Raw genomic sequence first — 12895 nt, forward strand, 5'->3', positions numbered from 1 at the left:
CTAGCCTTTTGTTCACCATTTCCCCTCATGCATACAGATTCTTGAGAAATTCGATGAAGCTTAAGATGCCGCATCCTGATACTATCAGGAGACTGTGTTCATCGTGTGATATCAACCCCGTAAAGGAGCAGCAAGTAGCTAGCTTTCTTTCTTATGCCAAGCGGATTGGAAGCACACTTAAAGAGCATGAAAAGACTGTGACATTAATGCTTGATGAGGTTCATCTGCAGTCTTTTTTCGATTACAAGGCTGGCTTTGTAACTGGCGCTGCGGCAAATTCATCAACTGCGGCAAAGACTGCCCACGTATTTATGATACAGAGCCTTCTTTCTTCAAACAAGGATGTTGTACACATTCTTCCCGTGGCGCAAATTGATGCTAAGGCACTACATGACTTCCTTCGGAAGCTTATTCTTGATCTCGAGGCATCTGGTTTTAGAATAATCGCAGTGATCTCAGACAATAACTCCATAAACAGAAAAGCTATGTCCTTCTTCGCTAATCCCGCAAGTGTCAGCATTGTTTACCAGCATCCTGCTGACTCATCGCGACCCCTGTTTTTCGTGGTGGACCCAGTTCACATACTAAAGTGTATAAGAAATAACTGGCTGAATCAACGAAACATTGCAAAATGCATGTACTTTCCTGAACCAAAAAGTAATGAGGCTGAACCAAAGATACTTACAGCATCTTTCAAGGTATTGTGCGAGTTGCACGAAGCTGAAAAGCATGAGCTCTTGAAGTTAGCGCCAACTCTCACTTTGAAAGCGCTGAACCCCTCCAACATGGAACGACAGGACGTTAAGCTTGCACTAAAGGTTTTTAACTCATCTACTGTTGCTGCTCTCAGTACCGCAACGTTCCAGCATGCTAAGGAAACATCTGAGTACATTGACACCATATTGACTTGGTGGAACATTGTTAACGTAAAGACGCCAAGAAAAGGACAGCGGTTGCGAGATCATTTGCAAGGACCAAGAGTATCATCGTTGTGTCCGCAGCTCGAGTTCCTGCAAAAAATAGTTGAGTGGCTTGATCACTGGGAAAGCCTCAGACATGACAATGGCCGCCTTACACGTGAAACACACGCAGCTTTCAGCCACACTACCCACGCTTTGCACGAACTAGCCATATACTGCCTGGAGGAGCTTCATTTTGAGTACGTTCTTTTGGGCAAATTTCAAACTGACTGCTTGGAGGATCGCTTCGGAAAGTATCGGCAACTGTCGGGTTCGAATTACCATGTGTCAATAAGGCAGATATATGAATCTGAAAACAAACTGCGTTTGCAGAAGGTTTTGGACCTGCCCGATTTAGACATGCTACCAGCTCCGAGTGCGAATACATGGAGGACAGGTGTGCCGTCTGCGCTCGGCCAGTTTGACGTCGCTGTGACTGATTCTGACATTCAGAAAAAAGCGTCAAGGCTTCCTGCAGTAACATACGTTGCCGGCTATTGTGCCCATGCAGCTTTAAAGAAATTGGCATGCGGATCTTGCAGGGAAAACCTTGTGATGCAAGACGTCGACCTAGATGATGCTGAGAATGCATTAATCACGAAGATGTCGAGGGGTGGGCTGAAGTTTCCACGAGCAGTTGTAGTTAACGCTGTGCTGTTTACTGAAATTATATTAGACAAGCTCAGGGCACCAGAATACTCTGCGCGATTTCTCAGCCTTCCTATGCAGAAAGACACTCTTGTCAGCCTTGTGTTCTCTGCCCTTGCAGACTATGAGGACCTAGATGTGTGTGATTCCGGTCATTCTGCACAGGAAGTAATGGAGCATGTTGTAAGTGCTGCAGCGAATACACTGCTGAACAACTTGTGCCGCACAGAAAACGACAAATTACGTAAGGCCAAGAATGAGCGAAAGCTAAAGACCTTGAAGACCTGAGAGCTGTTTCTCGTTCCTTATGTTTTATTCATGATGTTCTGTTTTTTGGAAGATATTAGTATGCTTTTGTTGACAGAACCCTTGTAAAAATTGTGTGCCGTAGCTAGGCTTCACTTGCGCACAACATCATCACATAAACGATGCATTTTGTCCATTCTAAATACTATCGTTGAAGCGCATTGTGATAGTTGTTTATCATTGGAGCTCTCCATGTTACCGCATTTCACCATTGCGTACTTTAATTTTGCACTGAGGGTAGAAATTTTGTTTTTGGCTGGGTCTTCGCCATTATCTCAACATTTTATGAAGACCAAAGTGACCAGCAAACAGGGCGGGTGGAAATAAAAAAAAAGCACGATCACAGATTGTACAAGAAGGCTGAAGCTCGTTTTGTGCGAATCATTTGTGCATGGCGCTATTATGATAAAATGTACACCAATAAAATGAACCTTGATATTCTTGTGTCTAGCCCTGTTTTACAAAATACGAAAATGCACATGATCAATGCAAATACACGCTTTAAACTGTTTCTTGAAGAATTGAGTTTTTTATAATTTGTTATTAAAGTATACTATGTGCCTTCACTGTGCTGTTCTGCTCTTTCGTAGTCACTTCAGTCTACGACTAAAGTGACAAAGTTTGCTTTCTATAGCCTTTGTCAAGGATTCACGCCCAAAAGCACAATAAGAGATGTAATGTTATGATACACACATAAACAATGTTTCTAGCACATTATTCTAAGTAAAGGGTAAGAGAATGACGCTTGTTATGATGGTGTAGATTGCGGTGAACCAGCGCGAGGTACTTATTTTTTGCGTTCAAAATACGTGTCTTGCGTTGGGGCCGAAGCATAGACAGTGCTGGATAAACTTGGAGGACAGCGCTAATTTTTCGAAGCCATAAACAGCGACTCGCAAAGTTACTACCTGCAAGCGCGACGAACCTAGACGCGTCGAAGCCAACGGTCCGGCCCATCTCGCTAGCGTGACGTCACATCGGCGTTCGGAGGCCTTGATATTTTTTCTAGGTGGCTTTGGCAGAGCGCGCGCTCAAGCACCGACCGCCCTATCGGAAAGCCCAGTGATGCTGTCCCAGTGCCATACATGAATATTGCACTAGTGTGGCACTGGGACTGGGACGCTGGCACGCTGCACCAGGCACGCTGGACGCTGGCGCGCGGTACGCTGGCACACCCGTTACGGGCCGTAATCTGGCTTTTAAATGCTTTTACAGCGAAAGCTGTTATGAGATCACTTCACCGGCCGTTTTTGGCGCCGTAGTTGTCCGCCGCCGCCGCTGGTGTCCGTAACCAGTATCGCTCGAAATAAGAAAAAAAAACGAAATAAGAAAAACATTCCAGGATGGAACGAGGTTCGAACCTGGGCCCTCTGCGTGGGAGCCCAGTATTCAATCTCTGAGCCATGCCGGTGCTTGAAACTGCTTTGCAAAAAGCTCCTATACAGGTTTCATGTCGGAAAGGAACCACATTAGCATATGCAATATAGCGTGGTAGAAGAGTAAGATAAGCACCAAGCGTCGCACAACGCGAATTCTGTAACCAGGCGTCACACAATGCTAATTGCGCAACGAGTAGGTTGTTGAATGCTTCCAACCCATTACAAAGGGCTCTGCCATAATTCTTCATCGTCATCAGGCACAGCTTCAACAAAGTGCGCATAATGCCTTACATGCGTTTAGCAGGTACCACGGCTCTCGGTAGAATGACGAAAAATGGCACAGTGCCCGCTACCCTACTTCTCAAAAATTACGATGATTTATAGCGTAGTGGGTTCCTCGCAAGTGCACTTGTATTGGTTGCCAAGGAAGCCCATAAGCGCATGATCCATTTCCTCGGGGTCTCAGTAGAATTACAATGATTTATAGCGTTGTGGGTTCCTCGCAAGTGCACTTGTTTTGGTTGCCAAGGAAGCCCATAAGCGCATGATCCATTTCCTCGGGGTCTCAGTAAAATTACAATGATTTAGAGCATAGTGCGTTCCTCGCAAGTGCACTTTTATTGGTTGACAAGGAAGCCCAAAAGCGCATGATTCATTTCCTCGGGGTCTCAGTAAAATTACAATGATTTAGAGCGTAGTGGGTTCCTCTCAAGTGCACTTGTATTGGTTGCCAAGGAAGCCCATAAGCGCGTGATCCACTTCCTTGGGTTCTCAGTAAAGTTCTTCGCCCCCCCCCGTCTCTCTCCCACGTCAACGTATGTTATAAAGCATGACGGGAGAGGGAAATAGCGACCGGGCGTCACCCAATGCAAATTACATAACTGGTGGACCGTTTAAAACTTCCAATCCATTACAAAGGGCTGAGCCATAATTTCATCGTCATCAGTCGTCGCGTCAAGAAAGCGCACATGATGCCTTACAGATAATAATAATATCTGGGGTGTCTCTTACAGATAATAATAATATCTGGTCACACCCTTCACACCCTTTACCCTTCCGCCACCTTGCGGGTTTCCGCAGAACTCATCTGCAATATGTGTCCAGTTGCTTCGAGTTGTCGATGGATTCGCCCTCGCGCTGCCAATTGCTAGCTTCCTGGTTAGCTCAATTGGTAGAGCGACCGCCCCGGATAGGCGTTGGTCCCGGGTTCGATCCCCGGACCAGGACGAAATTTTCGGCAACTTAGAGGCTTTATTTCTGAGAAATCCGTATGGATTTCCTTGTGGCTTCGTGCTACAAACGGGTGGTTGTCTATTTTCCCTTTCTTAATCTGGGGTGTAACGTCCCAAAACCACGATATGATTATGAGAGACGCCGTAGTGGAGGGCTCCGGAAATTTTGACCATCTGAGGTTCTTTAACGTGCACCTAAATCTAAGTACAAGGGCCTCAAACATTTTCGCCTCCATCGAAAATGCAGCCGCCGCGGCCGGGATTCGATCCCGCTACCTTCGCGTCAGCAGTCGAGCGCCATAACCACTAGACCACCGTGGCGGGGCTAATGCCTTACAGACGTGCAGCTGGTGCCGCGCTTCTCCGCAGAATGACGAATAATGGCTTTGTAGGTGCTTTCCAACTTCACAAAAATTGTGATTTATGGCGTAGTGGGTACCTTTCTAGTGTGCTTGTATTGTAGCCCCAAGAGAGCTTACAATGGGCTCTAGAAACGCCACTCTTCCAGCTTTCGCTGTGACTGTGCTGCGGTTTCAGTGCAGGCCTGGCGTTTTACTTCCACTATTGATTATTTTTGACAATTTTGCTCAGGCGCAGATTGTAATTATGGCTAAAACACGAGCACTGTACAAAAAAAAGAAAAATACGAGCCAGTGGAAAACGAAATAAGCACCTCGACGCACCTTTCATTCCGAGTATGACACGTTGCCGCTACACCACACTTTGAAGACGAGTGTAGGATGCTTTTTTCTCCATGTTTTGAATAATTCCGCTGGTCCGTATTTTCATTCCCTCGTTAACAAACGCCGATTAAAGTCTCTCCGTGCTCACGACAACCTAACATTACAAAGTAAATTTGTTTGTTATGTGGTGCTCAAGATCAGAACGTTCATCTGGCACGTTTTGCTGCAAAACATATCAGCTTAACACCAGATGTGTACGGAATTCGCACTGACGCGCTAAGCGGTTAGTCATATCTATGTAAAAAAACATCGCACATCTTATCTGCACACTGAACACTTCAGTTTTCGTCACCCGATTCGACATATTTTCTGTCATCATTGTTTACGTTCCGCATACTACAGCCGCAGTAGTTCACTCTTACCAAAGAGACGATTAGGCTTAGAGCTGTACTCCATGCTCCAGGATCGCTAGAAATAACGTGGATATTCAATTATGACGAATGTAATAACCGTTCGAACGTAGTTCCGATCATAACTAATTTAACGAGGTCATGTTTTCTTCTTGTACTACACAAATCAGAAGCTAAAAACGCCGATTAATCGTTGTTAACAGACATTCTTTCACAGCGGCAATTTGCCGCCGGTGACGTACGGGTTTCAGCGCTACGAGCCCATATGGAAGAAATGACTGCTAAAGGAAGTTGATGTTGATTATCAGACAAATACTAATGCCATATTGTGTTGCCAGTGCTAACTTCTTTCGATGCAGTTATATCAACTAAATTCGCGGCAATCAGTGACACACTTCATAGAAAGCGCGCTCTACAGACGATTGCATTAGCGTATACGTAAGTCCATCGCCTAACTACAACTAAAACTAGATAAGTGTTGGGCACAGAACAGAACGATAGTTTGAAAATATTCGATGCATGTTACGCTCGACATCTCGCGATCCAATATCAAATTTGTTACGAAGTCCACCCAGCGCTCCCAGTTTTTTCTCCAGTGTGCCACCAGTGTTCCCAGTGCGCGGGCATACACTGTACAGTGTCCACAGAGCCTCCCAGTGCCCTGGAAGACTGTGGGTCACACTGTACGGTATTACCAGTACCTTTCAGCGCACCGAGTGGCACTGGTAACAGTGTACAGTGTGTCCCAGTGCCTCACAGCACACTGTAATACACTGGGACACACTGTACAGCGTTTTCAGTGCCGCCCAGTGCGCTGAAAGGCACTGGGAGATACAGGAAGCGCTTTTTATTTCGATAAGGTGGTGCTTCTCTTCGTCATTACACACCACCATGACTGAGATCGCGCGGAGCTGCCGACAGTGGCTGTGGTGGGTGGCTTTGGCTGCATCGCGGAGGTCGGGCCCAGGAACGCTGCGCCTTGGCTCGCGGATCTGCCATAGGTGTGTCTGGCGGGCGACACTGGCTATTTCGGAGTGGCCGGGCTCCGCCACGCTCGGACTTCGCTTTGAATATTGCCAAATATAATTCTAGTGGCCGACACTGGCTGTCCCAGCGGTCGCAGGTCCCAGATGCGCTGCGGTTGGGCTTGGAATAAAACAGCCATGCAAAACAGCCATGAAGTTTGCTTAGATATAAAGCCAGCAAACCTATCCATCTTACGCGGCTATTACGCATAAAAAATGTGTTAAAAGTATTCACTGCGCATTTCTCGCATTTTCCTTACTCACCGCACGAGAATCCTGCTGTCCCTTTCCATGTGTGCGTAAAGCGCCAACAACAGCTTTGGTTCCACAAAGAGGTTCGCGCTAAACAGCACCACTGCTAAGCATGAAGCTTTTTCAAGAGTGTCTCGTTCTCGCGTCTGCAGTACTGCCACTTGGACCTATCCGTAGTGCTGTCGCCGGAAGACATTAAGTACACAGCGTGTCACTCGAGACCTGATATCACGTTTACCGTAAGCAGACCTCCCACACGAAGGTCTCTCTCTCTCTCTCTCTCTATTGCATTTTATGTCTACTCTCACAAGGACACATGCAAGCCACTACGTGCCCGGCGGGTAATTTTCAACAAGTAGTGCTGCAGAATAAACGGCAAATCAACAAAAGGATACCGAGATAAGAAAAGAAGTTAGTGAACAAGCACAGGCGACAGAAACACAGAACGTAACAGCGTTAATCTGATACAAGTGAAGACCGGGAATTCGAGCTGCGCGTCCTTTGGCGAAGGAGCCGAGTAAGAACTCTCGTGTTGCAGCCTACGTTCTTAGCTCCACCATCCGCTGCAATATGTTACTTTTGCCAAGGGTTAATGCGATATACTTACCGTAAGCACCAGAAAGAGAATGGCTGTCAAGAAGCATGCAACGCCGCGCACTTCTGTGCCTCGAATGTACATGGAAAATCCATTCTCCTCTCTTAGCACTAGCAACCTTCTCTTTTCATTCCCTCTTCTTCTTTGCTCACGTTACGACCACCAGACAGAAAGAAAAGTAAGCACACTCGCAAGAGATAAGCTGTGCCTGAACTAGGGCTAGCTCATCTTAGAGCCGAGCTCCAGTGTCCGGCATGCGCGCTTGTGTAGATGCGTGAACAGTCTCGGTAAACCAGGAACAGAAAAAGGAGAAACACTATTTTTCTTTCTGTGTACAGGGGAGTCGAAGGGCTCTGAGCTTCATCTGTGGTAAAGGTCAGGATTGTATATGATGCGCTCTATTTGTTTGTAAGTGGGAAAAAAAAATAGTCGCCCTTGCTGTTTCGTACATTTTTTTCCTACACACACACACGTATATATATATATATATATATATTGTTCTATTTTCGATAGGATACTAATATGGTTAGTTGGTTACAGGCTTGATGAAACCTAGTTAAGGCGGCGTCTAAACGACTTGACAAAGAACGAATACGCACAGGACTAAGGCCGAGCCATTTCTTACTTATGCGGGGATGAGCTGGGGACATCATTCACCCTGTTATTGATAACTGAAAACATACACCTAAAATGAATTCGATGGATTGGCCCTATTGTAGGGGACTTAACTGTTAAACATAGAAGACTGTAGGATTGGGCGTGTTGGTACAACATCATTATGGGTGCAAATCAGCGCAGCCGACAGGAGGGTACAGAAGAGAGGACACAGAGCGCTGAGACACAGAGCGAAATGGTAATTGCTAACAGTTAGCGAACCTAGCAATCACAAAAACACAGTGGTTTCGTTACTGTTGCACGAGTCACATCTGGATGTGTCTGCCATTCCTATGAGAAAGTAATATGCTTTCTTGAAAGCTACTCCTACCCACTGTTACTGATCAGAGCCCGGTGACAATCAAGTGAGGAGTCTTGAGCGAAATGCGTATGTTTTGGCAAGGATATTACATCAGTGGCTTTAATTAACTCATATACACAGAGGAGTACATGCAAGTATAAATATTATGGCGAATATACTACAATGTCGCGATGACGTATCTCGTAAGTCCTAGTGAGGAAAATAGTACAACTATAGAGTATCTGGTGCATGTCTACATCACAACTCTCTCGTAATATTTTTTTAGTCTAAGGCATCAAAATGTGATGTGATTTCGCGTGCATTTCCCGCAAAATACTGTATTGAACATACTAGTCCATAATTAAATCGAAAGAGACATGACTCTTATCTAAGTAAAATTCATGGGGACTGTGCAATTGTTGATAACGCATTATCGTACCTTTCACATGTCTTCCCACGGTGACACAAGGTAACGATAGTTTAATAGGCGCACACCGAAAGGAACATTTTCGTACACAACCACACAAATAGAGCACACACTACATTGTGCATACAAAAAGCGTATGTTGAAAAATACGGCAAATAAAAAGCCAAGATGCCAGCTACGTTCCTTTGCTGATGTAAATCCAATACCAGTACACAGCGCTCAACTGCCAGATACCGACGCATAACTCATGTCCCCTCGATTTTTTTTCTCCATTTCGTACACGGTGCCCTACATATCTACCGATAGTACAGTAGAGCTGCGGTCACAGCCAGTCAACTTATTAAAGCTTTCACTTCGGACCTATCTATATAGCCTGCTCTTCCATATAAAAACACTCAAAAACATTGTCTGAAATTTATTTCTCGTGATTGTGAGAATACCACGCGTTGCGGTGATGTTGCGGAAGCAATTTTAAAGACAACAATGCACCGGGCACTTGGTGGAATTTCATCACCCCCAGTTTTCTTGCGGTTTCGTTGCAAATATTTGATTAGTGCTTTATATTAGGCAATGCGTTATTGGACGCATCTGGAGAGAAATGAATTTTTAAAAAAAAGAACAAGTGATATAAAAAGCTATATGCTGCACGTATAGACTCATATAGAATGAAGGGGTCGCTTTTCAGCATGTGCTATGGGACCTCCTTCTGAATGAGTATTTTATATTTGTATATCACCAACATCGACGACATTGCCCACTCCTAAGCGCGTACTAACTCTCCGCGCGGGAGGAGAAGCCTTGTCACAGAGCAGGGTTCAAGAGCTCCGAGACATTTTATTCACGTTTAATGAATTCACAAAGCATTTTTATCTGGAAAGAAGAGTATTTCCTTCACCACACAAAAAGCTCACGAGACCACAGGCGACGACTCTTAGGATGCTATAAAGTAATTCTTATCCGAATCTCGCTTTCATGCATTGTCTATGCCCAAGTGACTTCAGCTCGCAATGCCCTGGCTGCGGGGGAACGTGCGATTTAGTGCACATGCTTTGGCGGTGCCCCTCGTTACGCGGTTATAAGGACCTCACAGAGCAGGAATGGAGTTCGACCCTCAAGAGCTCGGAATATCAGCATCAACTTTAGGCTGTCCAGAGAGCTGCGATGCGGCGGTTAGGCAAGGTCTATCTGTCCCCACGTGGGATCGGCCCGCGGTGTCACTTCTCCGTATCTTTAAATACGGTTCTTCGTACCGTACCGTACCTTATACTTCATAAGGTAATAAATAAATACTAACTGGATGACTGAACTTTAATCCAATGAAAGTGCCTTTTTAAAATATGTGCTATGTATTTACAAACCCTAGTATATTTCACATGTAATGCCCTTACCTTTGCGTAATGCCCATCCCAGAGCCCTTAAGAGGTAATAAATGATGATGATGATGATGATGATAATGATAATGATGATGATGATGAAATAAATGTTGCTTCAGCCGAAAAAGGTACTTTCTTCAGACACGGAATATTACTTTGCTGAAAGACATATATATCGCTTCAAAGAAGGAACAATTTCTTCCCGGCGTAATTAGAATAATGTTTGCCAAGCAGGATATAAAACTCGGAGCTGACTTTTTTGCGAAATTTGTTTCCAGGCATAGGAGTTTGAAAATATTGACAAGCAACGTACCTGCTCTCACTCATGTGTAAAGCACTCATTACATCAGATTTTCGTCGTCTTGGTAACCGTGGTGCTTATTCAAAATTGCCGTTTACATATTCACCCTGACTCACCGGAGAGTACAAGGAGAGAAATTCGGCCCTGTTGATAAGGCATGAAGCGACATTTAGCGCAAAGTGCCAAAAGGACGAGAAGGGAGGACACAACACCAGCGCTCGTGTTGTGTCCTGCTTGCTCGTCCTTCTGGTACTTTGTGCTAAATATCGCTTCACCAGAGAGTGTCCTTCTCCTTCTTTCCACGAAGTGTCATATCTTATATCCTTGTTGTGTATTATTAGCATGAATATAAGGATATATTAGTGTGAAAACATCTTTTACAGGCTAGGATACCCATTATCGAAGGACTCTAGGGGTACTCATGATAAAAAAAAGCAATGACAGAGAATACCTGAAAGCTTCGAAAAAAAATCTAGACAATGCAATAAACAGCGCAAACAAGCAATCGCCAAAGCAAATAAGAAAGAAAAACAGAATATAAAGCACATAAGGCCACGCGTAGAAATATACAACTAAAATTAAGGCAATAAAGGCAATAGGGCAAATAGGAAATGCTAAATATAAACCTAAAGCAGTAAGGTTTTGTAACTGTAGTAAGGTTTTGTAACTGTAGATGGTGGAAAGTGTTTCAAGCGGCCTTTGGAGTTTTTTTACTGGCCTCCTTCAACATTTAAAACCAAACCATCCTACTTCTTCCTGAAATGACCAGTAGAAAAAACAAAAACTCCGAAAGCTAAATTTGCAGTCGTTGAAAAATGAGAACTGCTCTAGGAATAGAACGAAAGAATTGCGTTTCCGAGTGGTGGTCTCTTAGCCATCTAAAATAAAAAAAAAACTGATACTGTCACACGAAAGGAAGAAAAAATTGGGGGACGCTTAAGCTTCGCCTTTAAGAGCTGAACGCGATAGCGATATCCTGCGCCTATAGTGCGCACTTCGAACACTACGAGTGTTTAACAGAATGCGCGCACTAAGGTGTGTACCTTATGGAATGGGTAGCATGCTTTAAACCGGGAGCAATTATGCGCGAGAAACTTTTTCGAAGTTGCGATGCACCCACTACGTGGTCTTAAGGGAATACGCGCAGTAATGTGTGTGCCTTTTGTAGTGGGTGGCTGTCTTTAAACCAGCAAGTCGTTATGATATTGACATGGTGTGACGCCCGATGGCAATGTACTGTTGTACCACGCAATATTACTGCGATATTGCATCTCGTACTGTGACACCTGTATACAAGACGCGTATTTTTTGGGAAGCATGAAAGTTACTTTCAGTGCAGCTCCAAGCAGAGGCGTGGCTGTGTGGTAGAACATCTGCTTGCCACGCAGACGGCCTGGGTTCGATTCTTACTCGGACCCAACATTTTTATTATTTATTTTATTTGCAGCTTTTTCGTTTTTTCGGTCATGGACAAGATGATGATTTTTCGCTCACAACCAACGGCGCCGACGCCGACGGCGGAATTTCTGCGATACGAGCTCTTTAACGCTATCGCGTTAAAATAATATACGCATGATAATAAACAAATAGAGGAATAAGGAGAAAGCGTTCGGTTGTTATAGGTCGAGATTAGGAAGCAATGGAATTTTAGAAATGCTTGGTTAGCATTTTTGTCGAGCAGGCGGGCTTAACTACTTCGATAACGAGAGCCTTTCCTGGCCCATGGCACAAACGCGGCACTTCAATAACGCTGGACTGAAGTTTTGTGCTCACAAAAAAACAATAAAAAGAAAAAAGGCTCTTTCAGGTGGTTTGACGAAAATCCTTCAGTAGAATTACAGCATAGAGGACAGTTAACTGTCGACACACTTCTTAGCGGAATGGATAATCGCGTAAACATGAAGAGCAGCCACCTCGAAAGAACTGACCTAGATTCTCGATCTCATGCCATTAAATTGCTTGAGCGAGAATCGCAACACGGTCTTTTTTTGCCTTCTCTAGCCCTCGAGGATACACCGACTTCAGCGGCGCTTACTGATCCTGCAGTTAGCCGTCTCTAGGATCCTCGTTAACGATCGCACCTCGTCGACGCCCATTTATCAAGTGCGGCCCGAGCCATGTCAAAACCGCACTCTTTCCTCTTTCCACTTTAACGGCAGGCCCGCTGTCTGGTGCTGTCTCTCTCTTTACTCACTTGTTCCCTCTCGCCATGTTCGCGTCGAGCAAGGCCAAGAGCAAATATTACCGGGGTTAGGTGTGTGACCGGGCTAGTTGGTATTCCATAGTGACGTGAACAGCGCGTGTAATACACAAGGACGAAGAACCTACGAGGACTAGCGCTGACTTCCAA

At 44.9% G+C, this 12895-nt stretch overlaps 1 protein-coding gene across 1 annotated transcript; it reads left to right on the forward strand.

Annotated features, from left to right (window-relative positions):
- Positions 1 to 485: 485 nt before the first annotated feature.
- Positions 486 to 1895, forward strand: LOC119394688 (uncharacterized). Its single transcript, XM_037662001.2, has one exon. It carries the CDS (start codon positions 486 to 488, stop codon positions 1893 to 1895), a length of 1410 nt encoding a protein of 469 aa, XP_037517929.2.
- Positions 1896 to 12895: the final 11000 nt, after the last annotated feature.

The sequence above is a fragment of the Rhipicephalus sanguineus genome, chromosome 5 (assembly GCF_013339695.2).
Source record: "Rhipicephalus sanguineus isolate Rsan-2018 chromosome 5, BIME_Rsan_1.4, whole genome shotgun sequence".
NCBI classification, from domain to species: domain Eukaryota; kingdom Metazoa; phylum Arthropoda; class Arachnida; order Ixodida; family Ixodidae; genus Rhipicephalus; species Rhipicephalus sanguineus.

Coding starts and splice junctions, on each gene's coding strand:
- LOC119394688 (XM_037662001.2), top strand. CDS start 486: ATGTCCTTCTTCGCTAATCCCGCAAGTGTCAGCATTGTTTACCAGCAT.